The 26,591-nt window shown below is 50.1% G+C and overlaps 1 protein-coding gene across 18 annotated transcripts in view; it reads left to right on the forward strand.

The window, feature by feature from the left end:
• Positions 1–26,591, forward strand: part of ZDHHC3 (zDHHC palmitoyltransferase 3) — a 60,775-nt gene that overhangs the window by 31,431 nt on the left and 2,753 nt on the right. For 2 of the 18 annotated variants that reach the window (XM_086368465.1, XM_086368464.1), the window contains exons 3-9: positions 1,584–1,708; positions 7,650–7,746; positions 8,319–8,400; positions 8,511–8,606; positions 9,429–9,527; positions 11,604–11,734; positions 13,994–15,666. In XM_086368465.1, the coding sequence (XP_086224591.1) occupies positions 1,584–1,708; positions 7,650–7,746; positions 8,319–8,400; positions 8,511–8,606; positions 9,429–9,527; positions 11,604–11,734; positions 13,994–14,152 (789 nt within the window). In that variant the 3' untranslated portion in view covers positions 14,153–15,666. Of the gene's footprint in view, positions 1–1,583; positions 1,709–2,713; positions 2,895–7,649; positions 7,747–8,318; positions 8,401–8,510; positions 8,607–9,428; positions 9,528–11,603; positions 11,735–13,993; positions 15,667–26,591 lie in introns of those variants that run through there. The other 16 variants (XM_086368460.1, XM_086368459.1, XM_086368472.1 and 13 more) reach the window with 10 other exon arrangements.

Genomic DNA, 26,591 nt, shown 5'->3' on the forward strand with positions numbered 1-26,591 from the left:
GACCCTGATGCTCCACTGGTGCCTTAAGGGGGATCCTCAGCTGTCTCAGGATGAGACACGTCGCAGCACCTCGGTTACAGAATTCAGCAGAGTTGCTCATACTCCTGCTTTGGATAGCTCCTTCCTGAGTATCTATTTTTCCTGGTTTTTCAAATGAGTTTTTTTCCTTATTGTAGAAGCCACATGTTCATACTGGAATATTTAAGAAATATAGTTTTAAGTTAATTAAAAATTACTGTGATTTTTACTACATGAGATAACCGTTAGTACTTGACACGCACGTGTGTGTCTGTATTTGTGTAAGTGTGATTTTTACCAAAATGGGCTTGTAGTCTACTTGCTGTTTGAGAATCTCCTTTTCCCTTTAACAGTGTATCATAGATGTTTCCTGTGTCAATAACTGTGTACTTTTATGGCATATTTGATGTCAATTGTTGGTCGCTCATTCATGTCCAACTCTTTGTGACCCCATGGACTGTAGCCCACCAGGCTCCTCTGTCCATGGAATTCTCCAGGCAAGAATACTGGAGTGGGTTGCCATTGCTTTCTCCAGGGGCTATTCCCGACCCAGGGATCGAACCTGGGTCTCCTGGATTGCAGGTGGATTCTTTTACTGTCAGGGAAGTTCGCGCAACTCTGTCCTATATGACCTTGTATGTACCAGGTAGTCCTTGCCTACCAAAGTTTGTTTGCTTTTAAAATTTCTGTGATGGGTTCTTCTGATATCGGTTCTTCTGGTATCTGGTATCTGTATTTTACAGACCAGATTTTTTTTACTTCTCTTTTGAACTTTTAGAAAAAATTATAATGAACTACTTGAGACAGTCAAAAGGGTATCAAGGATAATATGATGACCATTCATGTGTTTATCTCCCAGCTTTGTAAATTAAAAAAAAAAAAATTACAAAGGTTAGCCTCTCTATATGCCCCACCCTCACCCCACTTCATTCCACCCCTAGCCTCCCCACCACCACAGAGCTGATCATTTTCCTGGGTCACGTCTGGTTTTCAGCATCTTGGTGTGGAGAGCACGTTGAATATTTGAATATTTGTGGATTCCTAAGAACTAAACACAGATTACCAATCCATGACAATAGTCCTGGTGAAAAAGAAGATAACACTTGATTCAGTAACATTCAGAGATGTGAATTTTGACCTGGGTGAACTGGACTGTTTGATGTGATAATCCCCAGTGAACATTTGCAAGAACTGAAGCAGTCCCTGGGAAATCTAATGTAGGCCAAAATAGTAGTTGATGAGTCAGATCCTCAGTGAAATATTTACTGATACATAGGAGAGGATGCATTCAGTGAAAACAGTTTTAGTAGAATGGAAATAGAAGGTCATCAGAAATGATGTAACTGTCCAGTGTGGACAATTATTCACTTTTCCTAGGGTAATTTTCCCAGGGTAAATTCTTATCATCGGTGTTGGCATAACTCTGAACAGAATCCACATGTTGTTGGCATGAAGATGTCCTGTCCCCTTGCGTGGAGCTGCTACTTTCGAATGACGGCCGCCTCCGTGGTATGTCACAACCGAGGGCACCCCTAGCCTGACCCCAACGTCTCTCTTCCTTACAGGGGGCAGTCCCCAAAGGAAATGCCACTAAAGAATTCATCGAGAGTTTACAGCTGAAGCCTGGGCAGGTGGTGTACAAATGTCCCAAGTGCTGCAGCATCAAGCCTGACCGAGCCCACCACTGCAGGTACGCCGTGCCGCCCGGACCCCCTCCTCATCCCTGCCCCCCACCATAGCCCTCCATACTCCCCCCACGGGTGCCATCACCCACAGGACTTCTGAACATGCCCTGCTCTGGGCACGGAGTGACTGCTGCAACTCTCCCTCCCGCCTCCACAGGAGGGCAGGGATGGGAAAGGGTGTTGGGTTTGGGCCCAGGACACCTATCGCACGAGTCAGCTTTGCCATGCTGGCTGGAGGGCCCCACCCAGGCCCTCGCCCATCTCCGCTCCGTGTCCATGTCTGAAACTGAGCTGATTTCTGCCCTTCCTACCTCATGGCTTTATTACTGTATGAAGGGTGCTCGAGGTAAAGCTTTAGAAAGTCATTCTGGGCATGTCTAGTGCCTGACATCTTTGAGGGGCAGGTCCAGTTTCACAGAAATTGGAGATTTCACCTGCTTTCTTCCTGGCATTGAGGACCATGGAAGCTCGTGGGAGTCCTCAGGGTGGGCGGGTCATACTAACGTGGATGGCCACAGGGAAATGAAGGCGTTATCCTTGAAGGAAAAGAACAACTTTTCTTAAAAACAAAACGTCTAGAGGTCTGACCATTGTAGAATTCAGCCAAAAAAGCCATTTCCCCATTTTATGTGCAGTGATTTTTCCTTTTTGATTTTCAGATTTCTTTGTTCTTTTGAGTCTTCTATGCTAAAAAAAAAAAACAAAACTTGTAGGTAAATACTGTGCTTCATCATGACAAGAGGACTTTAATGCTAAATTACAGAAATACAAGCCTGTCACTTGCTCCCTTTCTCACATGAGTGTGAGGGGGGGGCTGGAGAGGGGCTGCAGAGGAATGAACCGCCTCCCAGCGTCAGGAGGTATCGTCAGCCTGACGCTGTGGAAGCGTCTGGGCTTTGTGAGAGGTCCGAGTGGCTGAAAGGTGTCTTTTCTGTGTGGGCTGTGCTGCCCACCTCTCGGAGGAAGGCGGTCAGTCTCCACATCCGGATGCCGGGGTTGGCTCCCGACAGCTGCTGTGTCCTGGGCACCTCAGCCCACCCCATTTCATCATCGTCGTTCCCATGGTCAGCCCCAGAGATGGCTTCGCCATAGCACCGACTCTCCCTGGATGAGGAATTAAGGCTGTCTGTCTTTCCGTCTGTCTGAGAGAGCGAGCTGAAGCCCTCCCCAGCTACTTGCTGCTTCTCAAGGGTAAGGGCCAAGGAGCGTGGGCAGAGGCCACGGGGATTGCCGTCTTCCGTGGGGTCTTCTGTCCCTGGGTCAGCTTGTTTCTGAGATCTGTATTAGAAACTAATTCAAAGAGGGAGGCACCCAGCTAGCCTTCCCCCCGAGGCTTGGGAAGCCAGCTGCCTCCACCTCCCGGGTGCCGTGATTGCTCAGGGCATCCCGGTGTGGTGGAGCGATGCTCTGGTCAGCACTGGAATGGCAGTGCTGTCCCGGTCATACCGGGGACCATCTCTCAGAGCCTCAGCTCTCTCCTTTATAGAAAGGGTTGTTCCTCCTAGCTCGTGAGGATTCAGTATGAATGTCTGTTAGTGGAGGAATGTGTGAGCGCTGGGGAGGTGCTGGGTTTACACAGGCTGGGCCAGACACAGGGAAGGGTGAGCTTTGTAGAAAGCACTGGGGCGACCACAGTGGTCCTCTTCTCTTTCCTCCCTACCGCCAGGCATTTCCTCACCGCCTCCTCCTCACTTCCTCCCTTCGCAGGATGATCCAAGGGAGGTATTCTTGAGTGCTAGTAAACAAATCGGCCTGGGCCAAACAAAAGCCACGGACTCAGATAAACTCAAACGCAGAGGAACTTGAGTGATGATGCCTGTGCGTGGCCTGCTTCTGTCTCGGGAAACGTGTGCTGCCAGTCAGTCCTTGGTGATGGCTCACGGTGGCCTGGGCCATCTAGGCACCCGTGGTTTCGGGTGAGCAGAGTCCCCAGCACACCAGACAGAGCTGGGTTTGTGGCTGGTGGAGCCGAGGGCCCTGTTGCCCTGCTGGAGAGAGTGGGCATCAGTCCTCCTGCTCAGGTGAAGGGGCCACTGTTTGTGCCCAGCTCTCTGCTTCCTCTCCTCCCAGAAGAGTGTGTGGAATTTAAAACCATCTCTTTGCCCTCAGCTCTGATGGGTACCATGCATATTCCCTGACATTGACTTGTTAGGTGTTCCTTCCAGCCTGGTGGTCTGTGAGTGGGTCTTCCTTCCAGCCAGGCTGCTTTCTTCTTGACATCAAGGACCACAGAAGCATGTGGAAGTCCTCGGGGTGGGCAGCTCATGCTGACATGGATGGTCAGGGCATTAGGTAATGTGTTAGGTTCTTTTTGCACAAGGAGGTGGAGATGTCTGACCTCAGCGAAACCTCATATTCCTCCCCACCTCCCAACACGCACATGCACACGGACACACACACAGGCTGGGACCGCTGCGGGCTGCTTAGGTCCCTGCCAGCTTGTTTGTCTTTCTCGTGCCCTGTTTGAACACTTGTTGTTATTGTTGTTTAGTCACTTAGTCGTGTCTGACTTTTTTCTACCCCGTGGATTTTAGCCCACCAGGCTCCTCTGTCCAGGGAATTCTCTATGCAAGAATACGGGAGTGGGTAGCCATGCCCTTCTCCAGGGGATCTTCCCAACCCAGGGGTCGAATCCTGGTCTCCTGCTCGGCAGGCAGATTGTTTACATCTGAGCCACCAGGGAAGCCCATCTGGGCACAGCCTTACCCCAAATTGTTTCTCCGCTGGGACCAGAATGCTGGAGATGTCTTTTTTGCTTATAATTTTAATTACAGTGAATGAGGTGTGAGATGAAAGCCTATATGCAGAGCATGGTCCCCTTGGGACCTACTAGCTGTGTTCCTTTCTCTTTCTGTGCTGTGATGTCCCCGCCTGAGGCGGTGGAACCTGTCTCCTTATCTGTAGTGTCAGAGCCTTCACTCTGCTGACCCTTGGTAAGCTAACCCCAGGCTTGGCTCTGGGCTATAGTGGTAGAGGGGAGACGGCCCTGACCCAGGAGCTTACCGCCCAGGCAGGACAGATACAGCTTGATGGGTGCCGCTGTAGGGAGGGCGGGCAGAAGCCCTCAGCCTCTTCTTGGAGCCTGAGAGCCAAGGAAGGACCCTTGTGTCTCCCTGGAGAAGGAGGCACGAGCCCCAGGAAACCTGAATTCATGGGATCCGGTGAGCTTGTCGGGCTCTTCAAGGCTTTCCAGGAAAGTGCTTTGGGGATGGATACTGGTAGGGAACCTGGAGGAAGAGGGGAGAAGCCCCCTCCCTCATCTGATACCAGGAGGGACCTGGGGGGACCCTGAATTCAGGAGCACCCAAAATAACCTCCAGGGAGGACCCTTGGTCCTTTCAGTGACTGCCATAGCGGGCTTAGGACGTGTCTGTGCCCGCAGCATTTCGCACGAGAGCCACTAAAGCTGGCACAGGAGAGGAGCCAGGGGAGGTGTGTTTCACCAGGAGGTGAGCGTGGAGAGAGGACCCTCTGGGAGCCCGTGTGGCCACTGTGTCGGGGGGGGAGGGACACAGTGAGCCTCCTGCCCGCTGGGGACTGGGCAGAATGCTGGCTCTGGGCTATAAGTTCCCAGTCAGTGGGATGTCAGGGGCTGTGGAAGGCCCACAGTTTTTCCTCCTCTGCCTGATGGCTGGTGCCAGAGATGAAGTAGCCAGGCAGGTAAGGGCGGTCTCCCCCGGGGCCTGGAGCATCCTTCACCTGGCGCCCTGCAGACCTACCCCAGGCCTTGCCCCTGGTGCTCTCCCAGCCCCAGTCCCAGAGCCGCTCAGGCCGGGCATTCTTGAGCTGCGTCTGTCGGCCTCTGAAGAGAGCCTCCAAGCCTCCGCGTGGATGGACCTCCCTACCCACGTGCGCCACCACTCGACCCGGGAGCCCCACTTCTGAACAAGTCTGTAAGCCGGAGGGGGAGGCAGTGTCTTGGCCTGTCCTGTCTCTGCAAATAGGAAAGAGACTCAGACCGACACTCTGGACAAAGTTTGCAGCTCTCGGTTGGCTATACTCCTGCCTGCTCCCCGAAGGACGAGCTGTGTTCTGATTTGATTGCCCAGAGAGACTCACCCATTGTGAAACCCATCTTCCCAGATTCACACTTGGCCTCTTCACGGAGGCTGGGAGGGGAGAGCAAAGAACAGATTCGCTTAGCCTCTGACAGCTCTCAGAGGATGCCAGGTGCTTTGGCACTTCTCTGCTGCTGAGCACACACTGTCTTGGAGCACCCACCTTAAATCCCTTTTACAAAATAGTGTGAGTGGAAGAGAAGCTGCTCAAGAGCCTAGAGCAGGGAGGTGGTCACCCTCAGGGGTTCCCTTGATGGGGAGGGGGTTAAGAAACCCCAGAGCTGAGGAAGGACGTGGAAGAGATGGTCTACAGGGCTGGTTCCACGGTGGAATGTGTTGGATGAGGCCCAGGATGCAGGGAGCTTTGCTGCCTGCTCGTCGGGATTTGCAAAATTGTACACTGGGAACAAGGAAAGCCTACTCATTCATTCATTCATCCAAATTGGTGACACAGAGAGAGGTTGACCAGATGGTGCTGCTGGCACCTGGCCTTCGGTTTATTGCCCTCCCTGTCCCTTTCATGCATCCTTTTCTTACCCTGCCTTTCTGGCTCCCAAGGAAGACTCTGGCGCTGGGCTAGCATCTCTGAAATGTGCTCATTTCCCATAGGCCTGTGTTATCACCAGCCTCTGAAGCTGTGGAAAGAACGAGGGTGGAGACCATGACGCCCGCGCTGGTCTGAGCCAGTATCTCTCCTCACTTTCCCTTATACGTGTCCTCTGGGGCGGGGGGCCGGCAGGGGGAGGTCTGCCTTGCCAGCAGAGCTCATGCCGGGCTTAGGAAAGGCCACGCCTCCCCCTTCGGAGTGGTCTGGGCTTCCTGACCTATAGTCTGGGAACAGCTCTCCTGCAGCCCCCCGCCCACTTCAGTAAGAACCTAAGATAAAGTTGGTTATGGAAACTAGTGGAAATAAACGCTGGTGTGAACTCAGGGCCTTTCATAAATATATACAACAAGCTTGTATTTACAGTATTTTAAACTGTTTTGAACATGTAATGCCCCCAAGATAAATTGTTATGGAGCCTATTTTAATGAATTGAAAAAGAAACTGTTCTCAATGAGTCCATCTTGTTGGCAGATGGCTCTTCCTGAACCTGAGCTTTGGGAATAGCTGCTTTCGAGCCCCTATTTAAGCTTTGTGCTCTTGTTTCAGATTGTTACTTGTGTCGTCCAGAAGGGAATGGGGAGGGCATTTTTTTTTTTAATCAAATATCGTAGCTTCAAATAGTCCCAAGCCAAAAACTATCCCAGCAACAAGTTAATAACTGTTTGCAAATTAGTGGGACTTCTGGTCAACACTTAAGCTCAGATGACTCTATTGCTATTTTGGGCTAAGTGGATATTATCTTAGAGCTGAAAGGTCCTTAGAGGGGGACTTCCTGCAGCCCCGTGACACGCAGTTCTTGACCCCACTCTGAACTCTTCAAGTGCTCACTTTCTGTCTCTTTGTCTCTCTCTATTTCGTCAGCCACTCTGGCAAGTCCCATCATGCCCGCCTTTAGGGTTTTTGGCCTTTGGGGGAAGTGAGGAGTAGCTCTATCCCATCTCATCCTGTCAAGTTTTCGAAACTGCCTCTTTTTTCTGTCCCCTCAGTAAACCAGAATCTCAGCCCACTCTTCCCTCAGGAGAGCCGTGTCCTTCTCAGTTGAGTCAGTTCCAGCCTTTTTCTCTGTGAAACAAGATAAGAGGCCTCGGTGGTCACCACCTGTCCCCCTGTCTGGAATGACTGTGACCTTGGGGGTCCTGTCCCTTCCAGGCCCTTCCAGCACACACGCAGCGAAACACTGGGCCGCTGAGGAGGAGTGGTGCTGGAGTGTGGGTTCTGAGTCCTCCTGGCCCTCCCGCCTCCGTGGGGCGCCCCTCAAGGTCTGCCTTGCGGCTCTTTCAGCGTCTGCAAGCGGTGCATTCGGAAAATGGACCACCACTGTCCCTGGGTCAATAACTGTGTCGGCGAGAACAACCAGAAGTACTTCGTCCTGTTTACAGTAAGTCAGCTTCCGAATGCCGTCCCTACCCTGCGGGGAGCACTCGCCGTTTGCCTTGCTGCTGGCAGGACGGTGCCTGGCCATGCAGACCTCTGCCTTTCTGCCAGAGCTCTCCTTGGTTCCACACGGGCCCACTCCCATGCCCTTCCCTCAAGCGTCTAGAAAACTGCTTCCAGCTGATTAGCTCTAAGCAAAGGGCCGTGTTCTGGGCTCCCAGGCCTGGTGTCGAGCTCAGTAGCCAAGAAGGCGGCCACCCTCCCTCAGCTGCAGGTAGGTCGAGGGCTGGAGGGACCACAGGCAGTCAGTGCCCTGACCCTTCAAGCGAGAAGAGGCAGCGGGCCCGGAGCCCCCAGGACAGCCCGAGCCCCACTGCCCCCAGGGAATGGCCGCACACCTCAGACCTAGGGGCGGGGGCTGGCTGGGGGGAATCACCAGGTGGCTCTCCGGCCCCTCCCTGCCCAGCTCTCAGCCTGAGCGTTCCTGAGTGGGAGGTTGCAAGCACCCCGTCCCGGGCGCCCGCACGGCCAGGCGGTTCTCACAGCAATGGCGTCTGCCCTGCTTTCCTGTTGCAGATGTACATAGCTCTCATTTCCTTGCACGCCCTCATCATGGTGGGATTCCACTTCCTGCACTGCTTTGAAGAAGACTGGACAAGTGAGTATATGCCAGGGCTTCCCTCCCTGCTCCAGGAGGGGCGCGTGACCGGAGTGGGGGCGGGCTGTCTGTCTCTGTCCTGGTGCCAGGGGCTGACCTCATTTTATTAGATCTCCTGCAAGCCTATGGACTGACCAGGGAAGAAACAGCAGAGGCCCGAATATCTCTTCATGAAATAAAGCAGCCCCTTAAAGTCAGTTCCACAGGTAAAGTCGTGAGTTGGACAGACCCTCCTGGGTCTGAGCGGGCCCAGGAAAAATGTAGGCCCCAGCGGGGAAGCGCATCCCAGGAGCAGAGCCGTGCCTTTAAGTGAGGAGCTTTAATTGAAGGTCATTGCATCCCAACCTTGCAGAAATCCATTTTTAACTTTCTGGCTAGGACATGGGTGGGGTTTTTGTTCATCTGGGTGTTTTTGTGTGCGATAATTTTTTTAGCTGCTTAATCACCAATGTATGTTAAGATGGTAGACAAATTCTTCCTGCTTTTGAAGTATCTCGTTTAAAGATGCAAATGCTGAGGAGGGAACTCCAATCACAAGACTGCATAAATTCTGAGGGGAAAAATATAGATGCTGAACGTATAATTAAAATTTGAAATTTTTTAAGAAGAATAAAAATGAGATATAAGAAAAGAATTTTTAATATAGTAGTCCCCGCTTATCTGCAGGAGGCATGTTCCAGGACGCTCCGTGGATGCCTGACACCTCAAATAGTACAGAACCCTACATATACAGCGTTTGGTGTTTTTTTTTTTAAATACAGATGTACCTATGATAGGGGCTTCCTGGGTAGCTCAGCTGGTAAAGAATCTGCCTGCAATGCAAGAGAGCCGAATTCGATTCCTGGGTCAGGAAGTTCCCTTGGAGAAGGGATAGACTACCCACTCTAGTATTCTTGGGTTTCTCTGGTGGCTCAGATGGTAAAGAATCTGCCTGTAATGCAGAGACCTGGATTTGATCCCTGGGTTGGGAGGATCCCCTGGAGCGGGGGGGGTGGGGCATGGCAACCAACTCCAGTATTCTTGCCTAGAGAATCCCCATGGACAGAGAAGTCCGGCGGTCTATGGTCCATGGGGTCACAAAGAGTCGGACATGATTGAGCGACTAAGCACAGCACAGCATACCTATGGTAAAGTTTAATTTATGAATCAGGCACAGTAAGAGAGTATCTGAACGGCCAGCATCACTACTCTTGCACTTTGGAGCTGTTGTTAAGTAGCATAAGAGTTACTTGAACATAGGCACTCTGATACCGTGGCAGTCAACTTGGTCACTGAAATGATTGGTAGCATATGTAGCATGTACATGCTGGACAAAGTGATGGTTCACATCTCATGTGGACAGAGCCAGGTATGAGATTTCATCATGCTTCTCAGGGGAGTTTGCGCTTTAAAACTTATTATTTCTGGAATTTTCCAGTTAATATTTTTGCACCAAGGCTGACTGCAGGTAACCGAAACTGCAGAAAACAAAACCAAGGATAAGGGAGAGACTGCTGTAGTTGCTGGAGGAATGAGGAGGCTGCCTGCTGGGCTCCTCCTTTCACACGCAGTCTGTGAGACAAACACCTCGAGCAGAAACATGGTATTTCCACCCTTTTACCATTGATTGGTCCCCTTATTCATGTCATCATTTTTTATGAGTTTTGCTCTTCCTGCATGTACTGACTTCTTAGGTATCTTTAGCTCCTGACCAGATATTAAGAGATTTTTCTAGCCTCTGTTCCTAGCTTGCATCTGCCCCCTTCTGTCTCTCTGGTCCACCTGGCTTGACCTCATCTAGGGGAAGAAAAATCCCATGGGTACTGGTCACCTCAGGCTGCTGCAACAAGATGCCATAGACTGGGAGGCTTAAGTATTTATTTCTCACAGTTCAAGAGTCTGGAAAGTCCAAGATCAAGGTACCAGTCAATTCCATCCCTTACGAGGACCCTTTTCCCAGCTTCAAATGGCCCTATCCTCATGTGTCCTCACCCAGCAGAGAGAGAGAAAAGCAAGCTCTCTGGTATTTCTTCATAAGAGGTCATGAGGGTGGGGCCCTCGCAGTAGAATTCGTGCCCTTAAGAAGAGACGTGCGCAGTGCTGAGAGCACTGAGGGCCACTGTTGGGGCAATGGAGTTGGCTGGGACCATTGCTTCCGTGTTCCCACTTAGTGCACAGGAGACTGTCAGCGAGGCCTTATCTCAACCTTGTAACAAGCCTGCAGGGTAGGAGAGATACTCCCCCCTTTGCAGATGACAAAAGTCGGTGTTTGCAGAGGTTGAGCAAGTTACCCTGTCACATGGCTAAGAAGAGGGCCTGTGATTCAGGCCTTAGTCCTGAGCGGGCTTTTCCTACCCTGTCTGGAAGACTCCACCACCCAGGGTCTTACCTGCATGCTCTGGATTGTCTGTGGTCAATCCAGATGGAGTGGATTTCCTCCAGCAGGGGATTTCCTGATGGAGGTGGCTTGAGGCCCCCAGTTCCTCTGGTCTCAGAGCAGAGGAGGTGCCGGACAGTCCCCAGAGTACAGTTAATACCATCTCTGCTCAGTTAATACCATCTCTGCTCAGCCCTGGATCAATGGGGCATCCAGCTCGTGTAAGAGGAATCCCCCAGGATGAGGGCATCTTGAACTGATGTTCAGAGAAGGGTAAGGAGGCAGTTCCACCTTCCCTCGATCTGCTTCCCACCTCCCCAGACTCTACTTGCAGTTCCATGGCCAGCCCATGAGAAGGGTGCTTGCAGCTGTGGCAGGATGGTGGCCAGGCCACCACTCTAGGGCAGCTATAGGGGATCAGGAAGCACGGCACCCCTGTCTGGGAGCAGCATCAACTTGCTCATGCTGGGCCAAGGTGGAGTGGGGCAGAATTCCCCTCGCGAACCCTCGACTGTTCCACAGTACAGAAAGAAAACTAAAGCTCAGAATGCCCCAACCTCTCGCCCAGATTCTTTTGTCGTCAGGCATTGCTCCAAGGCTGATGGCCAACACCAAGCCGAACAGAAAGTCCCTGTCCTCCTGGAGCCTGGGGGTTGAGTAGGCAGGGCAGACATCAGACAAGGGCAGACAGAAGCAGGCGACTCCCAACACGTGGGCTGCGATGGGGTGTTAGTGCGAGCTCATGGTGTTGGAGGCTGGTGCGGGGCCTGGAGGCCAGCGAGGAACCCGGTCCTGTGGGGCCAGAGGCAGAGGGAGCCCCGAGCCCCACGTGTCCATTCTCTTTCAGAGTGCAGCTCCTTCTCGCCGCCCACCACGGTGATCCTCCTCATCTTGCTCTGCTTCGAGGGGCTGCTCTTCCTCATTTTCACGTCTGTCATGTTCGGGACCCAGGTGCACTCCATCTGCACGGATGAGACGGTGAGCACGGGGGCAGCCTGCCACCACTCCCTCCACGGCTGGGGCTTGGGGGCGGGGGGCTGCCTGCAGGTCAGACCTGGGAGCCCAGTGGCCAGGCCGCGGGTGTGCAGGGCCCATTCCTCCCTTTGCAGTGGCCTGTAGTCTTCTTCCTCTGGCACTCAGGTCACACAGGTATGGGGCCCAACAGCCTCTCTGTTACAAGCCCCCCCAGCCTCCCGTGATGGTTCAGTCTTGTCCACGGCTCTGTGTCACTCTACGAGGCACTGGGGTGCCCTTCCTGTCTAGCGGCCATGGGCCTGGAGATGGGTGATGGACAAAGGGTGCCCTGACCTGCATGGCACAGGCAGGGTCAGCTTCCCAGTGAAAGCGTCTTTATGATCCGATCCTGAGAGTGGGGTCAGGAGACAGCCCAGTGGGGGCCCTCAGAGCAGTGGGCGCAAGGCCGGTTCTGGTCCCCGTCTGCGGCCTCCCACCTGCCCCACCTTCCTCCCTGTTCACAACTCCTTCTCTGGGAGTTTGGAAACTGCTGGAGCCCACACCCCTGGCACCACTGCTGCCACCTCTAAACCCTCCTAAGGTGTCCAGAAGCCACCTGGTGACCAGTCCATGGCTGTGATGTGGGCATTTCTTCCCTCTTTGGCATTGGGGTCTCGGAGAGGGGCCCCAGGTGGAAGGGGCAGCCCTGCGCTCTATGGGGACGTCGTGAGTCCATCCTCAACAGTCACCTCGGGGTCTTCGGGGGGACGTTGGCCGGTTGGGTAGTCAGCCTTAGCTGGAGGCTCATAGGAAGACTCAGCCTTTACTGCTGCTGCGGCCCCACCCCTGAGGGTGTGGAGACTCAGCATGCAGAGGAGGACGGTGTGCCGGCTGCCAAGGCACCATCATTGGGATCTGGGGCAGTTCCCGGTGGCTTAGAAGGTTGCGTGCCTCTCAGCACCTTTTTTTCTTTTATAACTATTAGTACCATTATAAAAGAGTGTCTATAAAAATAGTAGCCGATGAGGTTCATCCAGCCGTGTGTCTGTGCACCGCACAGACCAGCTTCTGTGTGTGAGACCTGCAGGGAACCCAGAGGTGACCATCTGGCTGTCAGGACGCCACTGGGCCACACAGGCTGTGGCCTAGGGGGTCAGAAGGCAAATCATGGCCCTGGTCCTAGTCGTTCTTACTCCTCAAGGCCGTTCCTAAAGGGAGCCGTGCTGAAAGGAAGGGAGAGAGGAGTCGAGGGCCTGCCGCGCATGGGCAAGGGCATCCCGCCCTTGACCAGTATGGTGTGGTCCCAGGGCCCTAGGCTGTGAACAGAGTTGGACTGGGCTGTCCCCTCGGGCCCGCCCCGTTCTCCACTGCACAGAGGCCACCAGATAGACCCCCGGTGGGGCTCCCGCCAAGCTGCTTCCGCCTTGTCCTCCAGCTGCTCACCAGTTCCTTTCGGAGAAGGAGACAGGAAGGGACTGACCTGCTCCCCCAGCTCGTTTTTCCTGCGAGACTTGGCTGGGGGTGGTGTGGGCTCCATGACAACTGCTGAGCCTGCCTCGGGCCACACTTGTCCCCAGAGGAGCCCAGGAAGGCCTTGGCCACGGCCGCGGCCGAGGCTGAGCGGTCTGCCAGTGCGGCCCCTCTAACCTGTACTAATCCCTCTCCTTCCTCCTCTGTGCTGACCTCTTCCTCCTGTTCACCTCCTCCGCTGCACCTGGCCAGCCCCCCTACGCCGGGTGCTCCTTGGCCTCCCCGGCCTTCGGGACAGACCGCGCCAGAGCAGTCGTTTCACTTGGTCCTTTTTTTTTGTCTGCAAAGTGGTCATAGCAGCTTCAGAGTTCCCACGAACCGATCCTTGGCTCTCACGAGCTCAAGTTCCCCACAAGCTGAGGCTCCCTGCACCCCAGCCTTCAGAGTGCTCCCACACACCGCTCGGCCCTGGGCCCAAACTCCCCGGCCAGGATTCATTTAATACAACACCGGATTGCGTGACTAGGAGCAGCGGCTTCAGGGCCTGCTGACTTTCTTATGTGTCCCTTCCTGCCTGGAGGGACTTACACAGACGTGCCTGTGTGCCCACCCAAAAGAAAAATGATGATTCCTTTTTGTCTTTAGCACTTTTTATGAGAGAAAGAGAAGAAAAAAAAATGTACTATGTAGATAAGCTTCATGGCTTTAAAAAGGAAGCATTTACTCCATTCACCTCAAGCTAATGGATTTTTCTCCCCCAAAAACCAGAGCAGTAAAGTGCTTGACTGAAAGTATGATTGTTCTTGTTTTCAGGGAATAGAACAATTGAAAAAGGAAGAGAGAAGATGGGCTAAAAAAACAAAATGGATGAACATGAAAGCCGTTTTTGGCCACCCCTTCTCTCTAGGCTGGGCCAGCCCCTTTGCCACGCCAGACCAAGGGAAGGCAGACCCGTACCAGTATGTGGTCTGAAGGACCCTGAGCAGCATTGCCACTCAGACACAAACCACATCCCAGCACTACCGTCCGATCCGTTCTCATGAATGTCTAAACTGAAAAAAGCAACACAACTACTCTGAAACTTTTTTTTTTTAATGCCTCAAGTTAAATGGCTGAACATTGCAGAGAAAAAAAAAAAAGTCCCCATGGTTTTTATTTTTGAAAAGATCATCCTTTCTATTTTTCGGTGACCGAAGCTGCTTTCCTTTTTTTCCTATTTAAAATCACTTCTCTGGCCTCTGGTTTCCTCTCTGCTGTCTGTCTGGCATGACTAACGTGGAGGCCACTGTCTCCAGGCCACGCCCCCTTGTACTAATTGAGTCATGACGCTTGTGCGTGGACGGACTGGCCCGGACACCTGGTGGGGGACCCATAGGAGAGAGTGAAGAGGGCCCGTGACCTCCCACTGCCCAGGAGGCAGTGGCAGGTGCCTGGATGGGACTTAAAACCTCGCTGAAGTTGGATGCTCACCCCTTGTGGCCTGGGAGATCAGGGCTGGAGCCCTAAGAAGGGTCCTTGACCACAGCAGCCTCGTGCCCTGTGTGAACACGATTTGCCTCTGAATTCACAAAATCAATTGCCTGCCTTGTACTTTTTGGGCTCTGGGTGCGTAGAATGATTTTGGGGGTGGGAGGGTTGAGATGAAAGGGGTCTTATTTGTATTCCGAATCACTGGTTATATTCCAACTGATCATTTGGAAGAATGTGAAGGAAAGAAGTTTTTCCAGTTCAAAATGCCTTACACAATCACGAGAAGAAGAAAATGACGCAGCTTCAGGCGAGCTACGTTTCCTTGATTCCCTCTGCTTCCCATCTGAGCGTCCCACCTCCCTCCCTCTCCTAGCGCCATGTCCGTTCAGCAGTGTTACTGCCAAGCGAACCAGCCGCAGCCCCACAGTCAACCCGCTCCTTCCTCATTTTTGTAGATCTCCGCAGTGGGTTTACTTTCGGATGTTTTAGACCCATAAATGTGCACGTCTCCATGTCTTGTCTATATTTTAACCTGGGAGGCCGTGGATCTGCATGGGCTGCCCGTGATGCGAAGGCACCATCGCCAAGTTGAGAGATGCCCACCCGTCCAGTGGAACCGACAGATTCCTAAGCCTGTGGCACCGAGACTGACTAGTGTTTCCATTTGCACACTTGTGCGTTGAGTCTAATTTGAAGGAGGGAAGGCCTGAAGACCGTGAGGGGAGGTGAGGGGACGGGAAACGCTCATCAAACGTGGAAGTCACAGAAATTTGATTGCCGACCGTCTCACACGGGGAATTGTTTTTAAATAATCACCACAAACCTTTCTTTGTTTTTTTTTTTAATCTGCTTGGGGTGGGTTTTGGGGTGAGGTTCACGAAATCAGCCCGGGGTGGGGAGAGATTTCGTCTAGCTGTGTGATCTTTCAGAAAAGTAAGTGGAACATGCTGCCTCTTTTCAATTCTGTCAGTGCTTCCACATGGAAACCAAACGCAATAAAATTTTTCCAAAACCTGTTCTGGCTGAGCCCCCTGTCTCTCACGGAGTCACCCCTTGGGTAGAGCTGATGGTCCAGTCAACATGAATGTGCTGTTTGGGCGTTTCATTCATCGCTTTTAAAGGGCATTTGTGCATGCTCCCTTTTGCGTCATCGACTCTAAAGGATGTTTACAGCCCTCTTCCGGACGAGCTGGCCCCACCGGGCCTCTCTCCTCTGGCTCTTTCTGCAGCCTGAGTCCCTTCCCTGGTGCTTGTGGATTCCCAGTTGGAACAGAAAAAAAAACTCAGCAGGTCTGCAAAATTTGCTTCTCCAGTTGGGCCTGGGAGAGAGACCTTTTTTCCCTCTGCCCACCCAGCAAAAAGCAAAGTGAAGCCAGAGGAAATGACTGGAAACTTCACACACACCGTGGGGTGTGGCTTTGAGGTGCTTTCCACCACCCCTCAGATGTTTAAGCGAAGAACCATTTTCTTGGCAATCTCTTCTGAGGCAGTTAGACTTGACCTGCCTCTGCGTGCTGCTTATGCTGTATTCAAGCCTGTGTTTGGGCTTTTTCCTCTCAGTGCTGTTTTTAAATCTAGTCCCTAGCATTTGTTCCCTGCGTGGTTCCCCCACCACACCAACCCCACCCCTTACGCTGATAAAAGAAATGTGGTTGTTGAATGACCCCAGAGCATTTTAGAAAGCCCTCACTCTGCTGTGTTCCCTCAAGGATCTATCCCTGGGGGGAGAGGGTGCTTTTGCTATGTTTCCTTTTGCCAGGGAAGAGAGAGTAGGACTCAAGGAATATTGTCAAGTATTTGAAGGCCTCAAAATACCCCATCTTCAAGGGCATTTTTTTTTTAATGAATCACATTGGTTCTTCTCCCCATGGAATTTCTAAGGAATACAGTAGATCATGCTAAAGATATATTGAATTTTGTTTTCAAGTCCTCAAAATAGAAACTCATGATTTACACCTGAGCGTACCACCTATATCTTTCCCAGAGAGTCTCCTTCTGACATCCAGTGTGGTTCTGTCTCTGGGTTTTTACAAGCCCTTTGGCTGAAAGAATGAATGTTCCCCTAGTTCTCAAGCCAGATTGAACAGCTGCACTCAGGACATAGGAAATATCCCCAAACTCCCTGTGTTCTTCCTATTTTATCTTGTTGAGATGGAGAATGTTTTGCCAGGAACCCAGGGAGTGGAGGCTTCCCAGGTGGCTCAGCGGTACAGAATCCACCTGCCAGTGCAGAAGACTCAAGAGACACAGGTTTAATCCCTGGGTCAGGAAGACCCCCTGGAGAAGGGCATAGCAACCCATTCCAGTATTCTTGCCTGGGAAATCCCATGGACAGAGGAGCCTGGCGGGCTACAGTCCTTGGGGTCGGATACGACTTAGTGACCAAGCAGCAGCAGCCAGCAATGAGGAATGTGGCTGTTCTCTGCAGCAGTGGTTGAGCTTCTGCCTGGCATCCACCCAGGAAGAAACAGGCACCCCCAAGCCCTCTTCAGTCTCCCAGGATGTCAGATGAAGAAGGACATCTCTACACAAAGGCAACCCAGCCTTTTGCTTCGGCACAGGAGCCCCGACAGCACTGAATGGTGCATGTGTGGAAAAATGAGCCAGTAGTAGCCACGGTCCTCCAGAATGTGGGCTCTGAGGAGTGGAAAGGAAAAATAAAGAGGAAAGTGACTTGATCAGTTGGATTGGTGACTCCTTCCCACCTGTCAACTTCTGGTTTGTTCTCATAGCAACCAGACTGAACATGCAAAAAGCTTAGGAGCAAACAAATCTCTGCATATTTACATGGGCTTGGTGACATCATGCACAAAGTAGACACGGGTAGAAATGCATGTGCTTCGTCTCCTTCTAGTCATTTACTATTTCATCTTTGTAATACTTTTTCATGGAAGAACACAGAGCGAGACATCTTGACTTCAGATCAGATCAGATCAGTTGCTCAGTCATGTCCGACTCTGCAACCCCATGAATCCCAGCATGCCAGGCCTCCCTGTCCATCACCAACTCCCGGAGTTCACTCACACTCACGTCCATCGAGTCAGTGATGCCATCCAGCCATCTCATCCTCTGTTGTTCCCTTCTCTTCCTGCCCCCAATCCCTCCCAGCATCAGAGTCTTTTCCAATGAGTCAACTCTTCGCATGAGGTGGCCAAAGTACTGGAGTTTCAGCTTTAGCATCATTCCTTCCAAAGAAATCCCAGGGCTGATCTCCTTCAGAATGGATTGGTTGGATCTCCTTGCAGTCCAAGGGACTCTCAAGAGTCTTCTCCAACACCACAGTTCAAAAGCATCAATTCTTCGGGTGCTCAGCCTTCTTCACAGTCCAACTCTCACATCCATACATGACCACAGGAAAAACCATAGCCTTGACTAGACGAACCTTGTTGGCAAAGTAATGTCTCTGCTTTTGAATATGCTATCTAGGTTGGTCATAACTTTCCTTCCAAGGAGTAAGCGTCTTTAAAACCCACTTTCCTCATGAGGTAAATTAGACAGTGTTTATTGAACACGTATGTGAGGTCGGTATCACACAGAAACTCCAGACCTTGGAAGGCTGGGCTGGGTTCTTTCAGCCAGGCTGATGGGTTTTATGTTTTTCTCACTTCAAAGTAGTACATAAGCCTACATAGTGACCTAGCCCACAGAAGTGAGGGGTTCCAACCTAGAAGGGGCCCTTAGTTAACAAAGATATTTGAAGAGAGGGAGATTTTGCTAGAATCCCTCTTGAGAATCTTCCTGCTAAGGGATATACTGAGGCAGTGCATCTTCAAGTGTGGTCCATAGACCAGCAGCAGCCACATCTCCTTAGGGACTTAACAGAGATGCAGATTCCCAGGTGCCACCCCAGACCTGCTGAATCAGAAACTGGGGAGCAGTGATCTGGATGCTCATAGTCCTCCAGGTGATGCTGACCCGTGTTCAAGTCTGAGGATCCACTTGGGGGCTACAGGGGTCACCCACAGGCCTGCCGATGATGTGGTCCTGGGTGCTGCCAGGCTCAGCATGGTGCTAGCTGGGGTTTTGCTCACTGTGAGCCCCTAGTCCCTCATAACCGGCAGCCTCCCTAGCCAGTGAGTGCTGAGAAAACAAGTAAAGTGTTTGAGGGGGAGCCAGACTATTCACCTGTCCGGTGATCTTCCTGCATATCTCATCTGACCCACTTGTTTCTGCACCAAAAGGCCATTTGGGTGAAGAACCATCCCAGAAGAAGATGGAAAAGAGTGGAGCCAGGGTCCTCCTAGCAGGAGCAGTGGCCAGTGAGTGAGTGAGGCTTGGGGCAGACACAAGAATGTCCTGGACTTTGGTTTCTGTCTGTGGACCTCAACACCCATGTGGCCTTTTCTTGTATCTTTTAAATACATATCTGCCTGAGAATCACCTAACAGAGGATGATGGATTCACAGTGAAATGAAAATAAGCTATTAACAAGTCTACAGGCTTCCCTGGTGGCTCAGTAGTAAAGGATTTGCCTGCCAATGCAGGAGACGCAAGAGATACAAATTTGATCTCTGGGAAGATCCCCTGGAGAAGGAAATGGCAACCCACTTCAGTATTCTTGCCAGAAAAATCCCATGGACAGAGGAGCCTGGCGGACTACAGCTCATGGGTTACCCAAGAGTGGGACACAATTGAGCGACTAAACAAGTCTACTTTCCCAAACTGAAGACTTCCATTTCTCCCATCCTCTCACTCAATTAAAAAAAAAAAAAATCATTGATGACTTGAGCCTTGTGATTATACTAGCAAAGCAGAGTGAGCCCCAGGGATCCCTCATCTGTGCGGGTGGGAGCTGAGGATGCTGATCCAAGGAATTATGAACAATGTTGCAGCATAGCTGATCCAAGGAATTATGAACAATGTTGCAGCATAGCTGATCCAAGGAATTATGAACAATGTTGCAGCATAGCTGATCCATGGAATTATGAACAATGTCGCCAGGATAGTGTTTGCAAAAACCTTTAGGATGAAGACACACGCTCTGACATGGATGTAAAAGATGCTCTGAATTTCTGCAGCTGAGGTCGTGTGGTGATGGGTCCTTGAGCCCTCTGTCTTTGGTTCCGGTCTGGCTCAACTCCTTCCTTCCTGTGACCTTAAGCAGTAGTTTGCTTAAGCCTCTGCTCATCTGTAAAATCCTGGAGATAATCTAACTCACAAAGTTGCTCGGAGGATTCAGAGAGAGGAATGGATGTGGATGTTAGGATGGTGTCTGGCATGTTGTATGGATCTAGAGAACGCTAGCTCTGGTGAAGCTGTGCTTTTCAGATCATGTGCACAAATGTTCATGTGCGAGATCAGTTTATTGGTTTGCAACAGCATTTTTTAAACAGAGATAAAAAAATAATGCCTTACACCTTGTAAAAGACGTATTTTCATGAAACTTTGGTGTATGTGTGTGTGTGGGTGTGTGTGTGGGTGTGTGTGTGTATAGTAGGCTGCAACAGAATAGTATTCCCTATTGTTGTTTCGTTGTTCAGTTGCTCAGTCATCACAACTCCTTGTGACCCCATGGACTATAGCCCGCCAGGCTCTGTGGGATTTCCCAGGCGAGAATACTGGAGTGGGCTGCCATTTCCTACTCCAGAGAATCTTCCCAACCCAGGGATCGAGCTTACATCTCCCTGCATTGGCAGGCAGATTCTTTACCACTGAGCCACCAAGGAAGCCCATTTCCTATTGTGGGTTGCACTAAAAACATGTGAAACCGCTGATGAGGAGAGAGTTGTTCAGCTGTCTCCAAGGAGGGCACATTTGCATGGGCTGCAGCAACTCCAACTTTCTGAGATGCAGGGACTTCCTGCTGTTCCTCTGTGGGCTTCAGCCAGGTCCTTACAGAGTGTGCGCCTGGTCTCCGTCTCCTGGGGAGCCATAGTCCTGGTTCATTCATTCTGGGGCATTGGTCAGTTGGTTTATAGATCACTGCTCACGTGGCACCCAGGCTGATCAGGCCCAAAAGGCCGAAGTCACACACTGCCCGCTAGAAACGCTGGTTTAGGCAGTTGCCCCCTTACCAGGAATCAGCCAACCATTCCTGTTTGCTTGAGCAGGAAGTGGATATCACTGCTGCCTCCATAACCCTCTAACTTAAGAACTCTGCCTCCAGGACACCTTGAAATCCACACAGAACTCAAAAGTGAGTCCTACCAGGGAAAAGAAACCCCACTGGCTCCTTATGAACCTGATGGTCCAGATCTTCAACCTTTCTCTTTTTTTTAATCTTTTTGTTTGTTTGTTTGTTTACTTATTTGGCCATCATGTGGCATGTGGGATCTTAGTTCCCCACCAGGGATCAAACCCATGCCTCCTGCAGTGAAGCACAGTCTTAACTACTGGACCGCCTGGGAAGCCCCCCTCTGCCTTTCTTTTGCATCAGATTCATTTGGAGTATTTTCTCTTCTTCAGACAGACACTCCTGGATGTTTGTCCACTTCACTTCTGAGGAAGTCCTTCTGGTGGGCAGGCCAGGCTCTGTCTGGAACATTTTTACAAGCCTGCTGAGGAGGTTGAGTATTGTTCTGTGGGCTCTCTTTTTATTTTTAAACTTGTTTATTTACTCTTTGGCCACACTGGGTCTTCATTGCTGTGCGTAGGCTGTCTCTAGTTATGGAGAGTTGGGGCTACTCTTCGTTGTGGGCTCTAGACACGTGGGCTCAGTAGTTGTGGCGCATGGCCCATGACATGTGGGATCTTCCCGGACCAGGGATCAAAACTGTGTCCCCTTTGTTGGCAGGCAGATCCTTAACCACTGGGCCACCAGGGAAGTCCCCTTCTTTTTATTTTTAATTTAAAAAATTTAATTGAAGAATAATTGATGTGTGGTATTATATGTTAAAATATAGTGATTCGAAAATTTTAAAGGTTATACTCCATTGATAGTTATTACAAAATACTGGCTATATTCACTGTGTTATATAATATATCCTTGTAGCTTATTTTATATACAGTATTTTGTACCTCTTAATAACTTACCCCTATATTGCTCCTCTCCCTTCCCCTCTCCCCATGGATAACCACTAATTTGTCCTCTGTATCTATGAGTCTGTTTCTTTTTTTGTTTGTTACATTCACTAGCTTGGGTTTTTTTGTTTGTTTTTTTTAAGATTCCACATAGAGGTGATATCATACATTATTTTTCTTTCTCTGACTTATTTGACTTAGTGAATTCAGTTACTTCAACTTAGAGTCCATCCATGTTGTTGCAAAAGGAAAAAATTCTTTTATGGCTGAGTAATATTCCATTGTGTATATATATACACAAACCACTATTTCTTTATCCATTCGTCAGTTGTAGATACTTAGGTTGCTTCCATGTCTTGGCTATCATAAATAGTGCTACTGTGAATATTGCAGTATCTTTTGAAATCAGGTTTTTTGTTTCTTTCAGATATATCCCCAGGAGTGGAACTGCTGGGTCATATGGTAGTTCTATTTTTAGGTTTTTAAAGAAAACTCCATACTGTTTTCCACAGTGATTGCACTAATTTACATTCCCACCAACAGTGCACAAGTGTTCCTGTCTCTCCACGTCCTTGCTAACACTTATTTGCATTGTTTTTGACGATAGCCACTCTTACAGGTGAGAGGTGACATCTCCTTGTTGGGGATTTTTTGGGGCTGTGTCTGGTCTTAGTTGGGGCACGTGGGGTCTTTGCTGTGGCATGAAGGCTTCTCTCTAGTGGTGGCATGCAGGCTCCAGAGCATGCAGCCTCAGGAGTTGCAGCACTTGATTGCTCTGAGGCATGTGGGATCTTAGTTCCCTGACCAGGGATTGAACCTGCATCCCTTGCATTGGAAGGCAGATTCTTAACCACTGGACCACCAGGGAAGTTGCTCACTGTGGTTTTGACTTGCATTTCCCTGATGACTAATGATGTTCAGAATCTTTTCACATGCCTATTGGCCATCTGCATGTTCTCTTTGGGGGAACTATTCAAGTCTTCTGCCAATTTTTTAAGCAGGTTGTTTGTTTTTGATGTTGAGTTGTAAGAGCTGTTTATATATTTTTAATATTGACCTTGTTTTGGTCATATCATTTGCAAATACTTTCTCCCATTCTGTAGGCTGTCTTCATTTTGTCAGTGGTTTTCTTTGGTGTGCAAAAGCTTTTAAGTTTAATTAGATCCTACTTGTTTATTTTTGCTTTTATTGCCTTTGTTCTAGGAGACAGATCCAGAAAAATATTGCTACAGTGTGTATCAAAGAGTATTCTATGTTTTTCTCTAGGAGTTTTATGATTTCTGGTCTTACATTTAGCTCTTTGAGTTTGTTTTTGTATATGGTGTTAGAGAATGTTCTAATTTCATTATTTTACAGGTGGCTGTCCAGTTTTTCCAGCACCACTTATTGAAGAGACTGTCTTTTCTCCACTGTATATTCTTGCCTCCTTTGTGTTAGATTAATTTACCAAAAATGTGTGGGTTTTATTCCTGGCCTCTCTATTCTCTTCTGTTGATTTGTTTGTTTTTATGCTAGTTCCATACTGTTTTGATTACTATAGCTTTGTAGTATAGTCTGAAGTCAGGGGGCCTGATTCATCCAGCTCTTGTTCTCAAGATTGCTTTGGCTATTCAGGGTCTTTTGTGTTTCCATATAAATTTAAAATTTTTTTGTTCTAGTTCTGTGAAAAATGCCATCGGTATTTTGATAGGGATTTCATTGAATCCACAGATTGCCTTGCACAGTATGGTCATTTTAACAATATTAATTCTTCTAATATAAGAACATGGTATTTCTTTCCATCTGTTTGTGTTGTTCTGTGGGCTCTTTTGCTTCATTTTCCTCTCCAGCTTTTCCCTGCCTTTGAGTGAAGATTTGCGGTAGGATTGAAAATGCAGAGGGCACACCAGTTCCCATCCTGGTTCTGAAGCACAACCAGCAGGACTCGCTTCGGCCGCTGTCACAGCCTCCTGGCACCCGTGTCTTCTCTGCCAACTGTCAATACTAACACCCACCTCCTCTCAGGGGGTTGTGAGGATCCACTGTGATAGCTTTGAGTGAGCCCAGTCAGTGCAGACCCCCCCATTCTGGCATTTCTGGATGTTCCCTCTGTAGCCTGGCCAGCCACATAGCCACACTTCAACCCCTCTTCTCTCAACAGGCTGCAACTGATCACTCAGGAAGGAATGCAGGATCCCCAGAGCAAGTCCCTCAGCTGGCCATCACTGATCCTGCTAAAGGGGGAGGCCTGGAAAGGGACCAGATTGTGAATATCATGGCTTCCTGTGCCCCAGACCCACATGAGCCTCCCTCAAGAGTTGTGTCTACATGGTCCATTTCCTGACACAGCTTTCTCGTTCTCATTATAAAAGTCACACCTGTTCATTGGTGAAAACGTGAAACAGAAATAAATCTAAAATCTCATTCCCAAACCCCAGATCCCATGATAATGTCACATGCAATGCTGCTTTCTTTCCTTGTCACCACATGGACAAGAATTTCCAGTGTGTGTAAACCTGTATCGATGCCACTTGTTTAGAATTTTTATTGAAGTATAGTTGATTTACAGTGTTGCATTAATTTCCCTGTAAAGCAGGGTGATTCAGTTATGTCAGTACATATGTATATTCTTTTTCACATTCTTCTCCATTATGGTTTATTATAGGAAATTGAGTATAGTTCCCTCTGCTGTACAGTGGGACCTTGTTTATCTATTCCATACATAAGAGTTTGTATCTACTAATCCCAGAGTTCCAGTTCTTCCCTCACTCACCTTTCCTTTCCCTTGGCAACCCCAAGTCTCCTCTGTATCTGTGAGTCTGTTTCTGTTCTGTAGATACATTCATTTGTATTGTAGATTCCATATGTAAGTGATACCATATAGTATTTGCCATTCTATGACTTACTTGTCTTTAGTATGATAATCTCTAGGTCCATGCATGTGGTTGCAAATAGCATTATTTCATTCTTTGTTATGGCTGAGTAATAGTCCATTGTGTGTGTATATACCACATCTTCTTTATCCATTCATCTGTTGATGGACCTTCAGGCTGTTTCCATGTCTTGGCTATTGTAAATAGTGCTTCTCTAAACATAGGGGTGCATGTATGTTTTCAAATTATAGTTTTGTCTGGGTATATGACCAGGAGTGGGATTGCTGGGTCATATGGCAACTCTCTTTTTGGTCTTTTGAGGAACCTCCATACTGTTTTCCATAGCGGCTGCACCAGTTTACATTCCCACCAACAGTGTAGGAGGGTTCCCTTTTCTCCATGCTCTCTACAACATTTATTATTTGTAGGCTTTTTGATGATGGTCATTCTGGCCCATGTGAGGTGGCACCTCATTCTAGTTTTGAGTTGCATTTCTCCAATAATTGGCAATAATGAGCATCTTCTCATGTGCCTATTGGCTATCTGTATATCTTCTTTGGAGAAATGTCTGTTTAGGCCTTCTGTCCATTTCTCAATTGCATTGTTTGTTTTTTTTGTCGTTGAGTTGTATGAGTGAGCTGTTTGCATATTTTGGAAATTAAGCCCTTATTGATACCACTTTTATTAACTGCATTAGTGTTCTGCTTATAGAAAAACATAGAAAATTTACTTAGCCATCATTATTGGACATTTTGATTGTTTCTGAGTTCTCATTATTGTAATTCTGCATTCAAGACTATATTGCCTAAATTATGGTGTCTCATATTTTTTTTACCTTTCTACTGAGATATCATTTCAGATTTAATCAAGAAAATGGTAAAAATAGTACAAAGAGCTCCCATATGCCTTTCAGTCAGTCTTTCCAGATGTAAACATTTTATAAAACCATAATACAGATATAGAAACTTGGAACTTTATTGATATAAGACCAGTAACTGATGGGATACCATTAACTAAGAGTGCTGGAGAGGAAGTGACTCAGGCATAGCCCGATCTCAGTACTGTGTGTCAGTCTCCTGCACAACAGAGGACTGGGCCGGTTCGGTAAGGATCTTACCTGGAACAGAAAATCTAGAACTGGGTAATCAGAGGTCCTTCCGCGGTGGAAAGCACTGTCCGTGGGCAGGACGGGTGCCTGACCTTTGCTCCTGGCAGAATCCCTGGGCTCCAGAAGAGATGGAGCGGGCAGCGCCCTGTTGGGGGTAGAGGGTGTTGTGGGTCTGGCCTGGCTGCGCCTTTAACTCCTGTGGCTTCTCCCCCCTCCCCAACACCCTCTCCGCGGCCTGGCGCACGGACACCCAGAGGCAGGTGAGTGGGCAGATCGGGAGAGGCCTCAGGGCGTGTCCACCGCATGTGCAGGCCCGAGGCCTGCCCTCGCCCCCCCGCAGAGCGGCCCCGCGTGCCCTCCGGCTGCCTGTTGCATGCAGTGCTCGCTGTGCACGCGGCTGCCTCCTCCCCTCACCCGTCCCGTGTCCCCTGTGCTCCCCCTTAACCCCAGCATCCCGCTTCAGGCCGGTTTCCCTGCGCCTGCTGTCGGAGGGGGGAGTGGCCCAGGATTCTCGGGGAAGGGTCATCTTTCCAGGTGGTCTCAGGATGGGGGCGGGGGGGGGGGGGCGAAGCTCACGCCTACAGAGGCCTGAGGGGTTACCCCTTGGTTGTTTGCCACAGGGAAGCCTGGTCGCTGTGCAGCAGCCATCTTGGGCACCCTTGGTCCTGTGGAAGAAAAGGGCGGGCAGGGGTAGGAAAGGCAGGCCCTGCTTGCTGTGCTGCTCCGCACCCCTCCCCGCCCTCTGAGAAGACCACCCGCCTCCCCCGGCGCCCCTCCCCGCCCTCTGAGGAGCCCCCCCACCCACCCTCTGAGGAGCGCCCCCGACGCCCCTCCCCACTTGAGGAGAACCCACCCCTGGCGCCCCTCCCCACCCTCTGAGGAGCCCCTCCCCCCGGCGCCCCTCCGCGCCCTCTGAGGAGAACCCACCCCCGACGCCCCTCCCCACCTTCTGAGGAACCCCAGCCCGGTGCCTTTCTGCGCCCTCTGAGGAGACCCCCGACGCCCCTCCCTGCCCTCTGAG

This window comes from Bos grunniens, chromosome 22 (genome assembly GCF_055505025.1).
Source record: "Bos grunniens cultivar Pamir isolate PY7600 chromosome 22, Bosgru_T2T1.0, whole genome shotgun sequence".
Taxonomy (NCBI): domain Eukaryota; kingdom Metazoa; phylum Chordata; class Mammalia; order Artiodactyla; family Bovidae; genus Bos; species Bos grunniens.